The sequence below is a fragment of the Adiantum capillus-veneris genome, chromosome 29, assembly GCF_014529385.1.
Source record: "Adiantum capillus-veneris isolate H3 chromosome 29, ASM1452938v2, whole genome shotgun sequence".
NCBI lineage: Eukaryota > Viridiplantae > Streptophyta > Polypodiopsida > Polypodiales > Pteridaceae > Adiantum > Adiantum capillus-veneris.
The window spans coordinates 67432537-67439780 of NC_140959.1; the positions used below are offsets into that span (position 1 = coordinate 67432537).

The window sequence follows — 7244 nt, forward strand, 5'->3', positions numbered from 1 at the left end:
AAAATACACATGCACCCAAAAATTGTTGAACCTCTCTGACTGATGTGCATGTTTCTTTCATCGTCTGTATAGCTTCAACTTTAGCCGGCGGACTTGGCCGTCTTCCACCTAAATTTAATTTTGGCCTTGAAAGTGTCAAGTTAACTTCTTCAATCCTAGATAAAATGGAATCACAAACAGCAATATGCTGCGCAACAAATTGACGGCACCCCCTGTGGTCTTTTACCTCAGCTTTCAACCCTTCTTCACATCCCTTGATTGTCAAATCATCCATGAAAGGCATAGTAACATGAGGAAAAAAATCCCATAGCACCTTATTCAGACCATTTATCATATGAGCTACAGAGTTAGTAGCACCCTGTGGTAAAGTGCACATCCTTACTAAAGCGAGAGGTGTACGCATTGTGGTAAGATCCTTGCTCTCTAAAGCAAGCTGAAACTGATCATATCTTGAGTAAAGATCACCCATAAAGTAGATGGATCTTCCTGCAAAGACTTCATCAAACTTGTCCACTATTGGACCTGCACCCACATTGTGGATTGTTACTTTATTGACTAGTTGCATTTTCCTTTCTTGTGCAGGCTCTTTGCCATAAGATTGATTTATGGTCCATGGTCCACAAGCGCTAAAATTGGCTCTTCAATGTCCCCAAGCTTCACAATGGTTTTTGTCCTTGCTATAGCCAAATGAGTCCTAGAAAAGTGACTCCTAGGCACAACTTTCTCATCTTCATCATCATTAAAATGAACATGCCATACCTCAGATATGGCTGGATTTGAAACCACCACAGCCTTTCACTTTTCATCTTCAAATGCCTCTTCATAAGCATCCAAAATTGATTCAATGTGATGGATCATTTGGGTTTTAACCGCATCAGGTTCCTGCTCACTTGGTATTTGACATTTCCTCTTGATAATGTCAATAATCTCCTCATGAAACTCACGCTTGGCAATTCCCAAGATGTCACCTAACGTGAGCTCCACTTTGCTATTCAGAATGCGCTCTTCAAAAAGCTTCTTTAGATTTGTAGCCAACTCAATGTTTGATTTCCGCTTATAGGAAGTCCCTTAGGCTTACCCTGCTTCTTATCTTTCGATGCCTCTTCCATTACCAGTTATGGAGTAGGTTTGGGAGCAAGCCCTTCATCTTGCTTACTGCTAGATCTAGTTGCCTTTTTTTGATGTTCCTACAATATCTTCATCCCTTTTGCGCTTCCCTTATACTATGGCTTCATTAGCTTGAGACCTAGCAATAAATGCATATACTGAAAGTGAATCTACCGGATCTACCCATCCTGTAGTTTCCCTAATGCAATTCCCAACATGACACAATTTTCCATGAGTCACCTTGCTTTCTTCTGCAATCTTCAAAGCATAGGGCCACAAATCACCTTTAGTTCTTGCACCATCATCATATGCATTATTGTATACCTGCAACCCATATGTAGCTGCTTCTACCATAGCAACATTAAGATGTATTTCCTCCGCTAACTTCTTCATACCACCCCTCCCAAAATTCAAGTGGAGCTGCTCACCTACTGCTTTGAGATAAATCTTCTTATCTTTCCAAAAGACCACATTTTTCTTGTAAGCTTCATCAAAATATTCACAATCCTTGAGTTCATGATCTTTACTATCAAACCACATGCAGTGGTCATCCCAATCTTTGCGTGGAGGTAGTTGCCTGGGCTTTGAAGTGGAACCCTTGGTGCCTACCCCTTTAAGCTTAATTGATTTCAATTTTAAATTTAATTCTTGTATACCTTTGATCAGCTCGTTAAGAACAAGCTCCTCTAATTTTTGCTTCCTAGAAGTTGACCTTTCCTTAATTTCTTCATCCATTTTCCCCATGGGAACAACCATAATCAACTTATCCACCCTCATGTGCCGCTTTATAATCATGTTAAGTGCTTCAGAAACCAGCTTCCAATCACATGTTAAACCCAATTCACCTGTTGAATCCTCAAGTAGCTGCACCAAGCTCTTTTGAAGCTGTGGGTCAGAAGCTTGGACAAATATCTCTACCCGTTCTGGTTTCAATGACCGCTTCTCTTCTATAGATAGCTGCTCAAATTTCTTTTCAAATTCTTGTAGCAACTCATGTGCAGATAAATCCTTGTTTTTCTGCTGAATCCACTTCATAAAACTCTACTTAGTTACCCTTTGAGAATCTTCAAGGAAATACTCCTCTTGTAATGCCTTTTTGAAATTCTGTCAGTTTGATCCTTGTGCGTCATGTATCTCCCCAATCTGAGCCCTAAGATCTAGCACAACAATCAAGTGGAAACCTTCAACTGCTTCATGATCATCAATCCCATTTTCGTCCATGGATTGCTCATAAACTTTGCAATATTTTGAAACGTTTCAACCTTCGAACCGCTGCAATTTTTTTCTTAATGCTTATGGAGCTTTCCATATCCGCTTATGCAAATTTACTTGTTGTGCAGTCTGTTGCTGCTGCATGTAGGCAGCAAATCCCTCTCCATCATCTACTAAATCACCGCCTCTTGCAAGGTAGTCATCTTTCTCTGCTAGATTTTCCCACCCCGGCTCAGTTTCGCATTGGGTTCACCAAAGCTGTCGGGGATAATGGGTTTGCGAGGTGATCCGGGTCAACACCGGGCTACTCATTGTGGGAAATAAGAGAGACAAGATGCACAAGACACCAACAACACAGTACATGCTTGCAGTTGATAACCTGAATGCTTTAAGCTACTAATAATTAGCTAGGGTGGAATTCGATTAAAAATGTTTACCGTTTATGGCACTAATAGAGTCGAGAAATCTTTTGTGCATTTCTTTTGATAGGAATCTAGTGAGATGTGGTGGGTTTGAGGTTGAAAAAGGTAGAGGTGACACATGGGGAGGGGGAGAGAGAGAGTTGTCATGCGTCCGAAAGGGGGAGAGAGAGAGAGAGAGAGAGAGAGAGAGAGAGAGAGAGAGAGAGAGAGAGAGAGAAAGAGAGAGAGATCCCATGTGTCGCGATGGAAGATGACTTTGTGCGTGTCACAATGCAGTGTGTCTAAACCAAGGGAGTAGAGATGCAATCCCTGGCGATGGTGTTTTCCGCATGAGGGGGCAAGGCCAAGCGACGTATGCAAGAGGTGATTTGCAGAGTGACATGCAAGCAAGAACACACAGAGAGAGAGAGAGAGAGAGAGAGAGAGAGAGAGAGAGAGAGAGAGAGGTATACAAACATACAACTCCAATAATAGAAATTCACTGTGCTACAATATTCCAATACAGACTTTACATGACAATGAAGAAGTTTTCGAGAATTAAGCTGAAATGAGCATACAAATATATTATTTATATATCATACCAAAACTGTTTACTTCACTAGGGACCCCCACAGAGTATTTCGGGAGGGGAGGGGGGGGGGGGGGGGGGGGGGGGGGGGCGCGGGGAGGGGGGAAAGGTAATTGGGGATGAAAACTTAGAAGAAGTGAGGCGAACTCGGTTATTAGAGTCGATTCGACCCTCAAGACAAGGTGCGGACTCAAAAGGATTAGGCAGGGTATTACCGTGGAGGCATGAAGAGAAGTGGGGTAAGCAACAACATAAAATTATTTATTCTAGGTCTTGGAAGAGTTGGAAGACTAACAGGGAAATTTGGCTAGAGAAAGAGAGAATGTGTGTGTAGAAACTAATCCAAATTGTAATCCTAATTGGATGTCACTACTACGGCAAGCGTTTTAAACCTAAGGTTTGCGTCAGCATTATTATTGCAAACAAGGTTGCAAGGTCAAGAAGAAATGGCAAGAACGGGGCCGGCCGAAGTTGATAGTAATGTGAACGCCCACTGCCATAAGATTAGTTAGCCAGGACAAGGCCACATGAGAGAGCCATCAACAGGAAGGCAGCCTGCTCTTCGTCTTTGGGGAAGAGGGCGTCGTCGGCATGAGGGAGGCAATTAAACACAGAAGAAGAAAATGGCTTTCTCTGTGTAGAGCGCGGCGATGGAGTCCCCGGCGATGTTACGCAGGATGATGCCTCTGTCTTCACAGGACTGCACACGTTCACATACAATTGCGGTAACTGCTGCTTTTTCTTCTTTGCCATCTCCATCTCTCCTCCTTTTGATACCGTCATCTTTCTCTTTACTGCCTTTGACTTGGCAGCGGTAATTACTTGCTTTGATCCTGCGCCTTTTTTCTGAGAGAAATTTGCAGCAGTCTGTTCTTCGTCGTGTAGCGCGGCAGCAATCTTCTTGGCCTTCTTTGACCTTATCCCACATGCATTGCACAGAGACTGCATCCACAAGAAGATTTAGAAATTTTCTCATGTAACCTTTTTCAGTGTTTTTCATACAATGCATAACATCATGACCTTCTGCTCGGGAGGCACCGCATAACTAGGTAGGTACCATTGGGGGCAAGGGACCCCCGGCCCCCCCACCGGGCCGGCGGTCCTTTGCCTCCAATCGTACCTAGCTAGGTATGCCGTGTCTCCCTCACAAAAGATCATGATGTTGAGGCAAGTCATAATGTGGGAATTAGTGTGAGAATCTGGCCCAAAACCAGCTCCGTGGATAGAGCATCTCACTTTAACATAAAATGTCATATTCCCGAGCAAAATATGTATACTCCTTTACTTCTAATGTATACCTGTAGCGCAAATACATAGTGCAAGCACCCTGTAAAGAGAAGAAAACACGCAAAAAGAAAAATAAAAGAAAAGAGAAACACAAATGCACCAATACTTCAATTTAAAGCAAAGTAGACAACATCTTTTTTTTTTTTTTGCCATAAAAAGCAAGAGGAGGTTTGTATTAGAAAAGAAACAACATTACATATACATGGGAAAATGGGGGACGGGAAGTAACCGAGTGTGATTGTAAAGGGTTAAGAAGGACTGCTGTAATTAATTGTATCTAATGGCCTTTGTAACCTCCCATGAAATCTTTTGATTTTACACCTTCATAATCTTTTTTATTTCTTAAACTCAGGAAAGTCTAAACTCAAAGAATACCCCTAGACACAAACCTAAGAAGCAAGCTCAGCTAACTACTTTGGCTGTCACGAGGACCAGAGAGTTGATTTTTTCCTTTTACGTTTTCTCCTTTTTGGGGCGAGGGGGCCCCCCCCCGGGCGGGGGGGGGGGCGGGGGGGTTGATTCATCCTCAAGCGGCAAGGGACGAAGCGAGATGGCCATAAATTATAGTTCAAACCCTCGAGAGAAACTTATTCTCATACATTGTTTCCCAACATAAGTGTGACTTTCACCCTTGTTTTAGGTGAGTCATTCCATGAATAGTAGATAAGACCCTTGAGTTACTTCTTTCTCTTTCTAGTGTTTCCAATTAACAATGTGACTTTCACCTTTGTCTTAGATAAAGTCGTTCCAGCTATAGTGGCCACACATCCCCCACACATCACTCACACTAGTACAACCGACCATCTTCAACAGCCTCTCTCTCTTTTTCTCTCTCCCTCTCTATGGCGTGCATAGAGGTTCTTTCAGTTTAAGAGTTTAGCCTTCATGTGACAGATTTCGACACCTGTAAAGGGCTCCCTCTTCCGCCATATTATGTCAGTTTAGATAGTTTAGATTTAGTCCTGGTTGTTCAACTAGAGGAGGTTTGTCAAGGAAAAAAATATATTTAAAAGCCTCTGATCTGCGCAGAAACAAAAATTCCTTACTCCTTAAGGTGTAGGTCAAAGCTTGAACAATGATCTAAAATTAAGGGCAAAGTTCACAAAATGATTTTACTAATGGATTTCTTAATTTTAATTTGCATTTACGAAAAATAAGCTGTCCCATCTAGCACTCAAAAAAAATATAAAGACTATTAAAACAGAGGAAGAAAGTGAAATAATTGCTCTCCCTCCCTCCCTCTCTCTCTCTCTCTCTCTCTCTATATATATATATATATTTAATTACCTTGGCACCCAAGGGCCCGCTCCTCCAAAGAGGCGTTTTGGAAGTGCCACACAGTGAGCAGGTCCGCGTGAACCCGCTGCTATTATTAATCCGACCGGCTGCCACTGGCAGTGCCTCATTTGTCCCTGCAAGATTAGAAAGCCCTAATGGTTCCACCCTAGCAGAGATCACGTCAGAAGCCGGTCTTCCCAAACCTAACGTTAAGCATGTAAGATCATAATCATTCTCTGCATAACCTTCTTCGCCCCTCTCCTCCTTCACCTGCATGTAGCTGCAGTAAGATTCCCTGCTACAGTTCATCGAGCTTCCCATGTCCTCTGCTCCTTCCTCTTCCATAAACATTCGCAGCATCTGCGTGTAGCTAATCATTGGGGCATGTTGATTGTACGACTCCCTACTCCTCATGAAAGGAGCACCTGTAGCTGCAGCTGCCGCAGTTTCTGCTCCTGCGTTGCCATATCCGATGTTGCTCTCCATCAACGAGAACATAGTATTTATTATGCAGCTACACTCAATTAGATATCCTGCCGACCAGAAAATGCGTCATCTTCACGTACCCTGCGTAGTGTTGAGTGACTCAAGGCATCATGAGTACGACGTGTACATTCAAGTAAGAGAGAAGTCAGCACGACATACTGATTGATGAGACGTAGAGAAGAAAGAAAAGAAGTGTGCAGACGTTCATCAATCGCAGAGAGAGAGAGAGAGAGAGAGAGAGAGAGAGATTACGTGTGTGTGCGCGTGCGAATGGGTGAGATGGAGTGATGGGGGAGAAATTCTGCGATCAACACATCATTAAAATAACTGTGTCGAGACTCGACTCGACTGAGAAGCGTGCGGCCGTGATATATTTGCGCGCGGCCGTGTGATAAAGAGAGAGGGAAGGGCTCGGGGGGGGACAATGAAACGATAGCAGCAACTCTACAGCTAGAGAGAGGCAGTCAATGAAAAAGACGATGATCCGCCATCAACAGCAGTACTAGAGAATGTAGGTGTGAGCTAATAAGCGGCGGGAGCGAACTCAATCAACCGCGATTAATAACGATTTCACATCCGCCAACGCGGAAAGCTGTTTTGCAGAAAACCGCCTGTCTGGCCTGTTTAGGGTTCTGGCCGCCGCAGGTGGTGCGGGCTCCGAGAGATAAGCCTAGCGGCCAGCTTTAATTGAATGGACACCAGTCCTCTGCCAAATTCAAAGGGCCCATTTCGAAAGATAAATATTATTTGTTCAATGAAGGGCAGCGGCGCTCTCCTAATTTTAGCGTTTAGTAAATTATATTTCTTTGGATCCAACCTTTGGCATTACGTCTCCTTCTTTGGAGGAGGCTCCCACTTCTGCAGCTTTCATCTAGACTCTAGGT

The 7244-nt window shown here is 43.4% G+C and overlaps 1 protein-coding gene across 1 annotated transcript; it reads right to left on the minus strand.

Annotated features, from left to right (window-relative positions):
* Positions 1–3539: 3539 nt before the first annotated feature.
* LOC147419346 (GATA transcription factor 21-like) lies at positions 3540–6883 on the minus strand. The gene is made up of 2 exons (XM_086506198.1): positions 5884–6883; positions 3540–4251 (listed from the first exon to the last, which is right to left on the minus strand). Exons 1-2 carry the CDS (start codon positions 6370–6372, stop codon positions 3814–3816), a joined length of 927 nt encoding a protein of 308 aa, XP_086362324.1. The 5' UTR covers positions 6373–6883; the 3' UTR covers positions 3540–3813.
* Between the last annotated feature and the right edge of the window lie 361 nt (positions 6884–7244).

Excerpts from the sequence above, each read along its gene's own strand:
- LOC147419346 (XM_086506198.1), bottom strand. The coding sequence starts at position 6,372 with ATGTTCTCGTTGATGGAGAGCAACATCGGATATGGCAACGCAGGAGCA. Across the intron at positions 4,252-5,883 it reads GCGGGCCCTTGGGTGCCAAG|TCTCTGTGCAATGCATGTGG; the intron begins GTAATTAAATAT and ends TTGTGGATGCAG.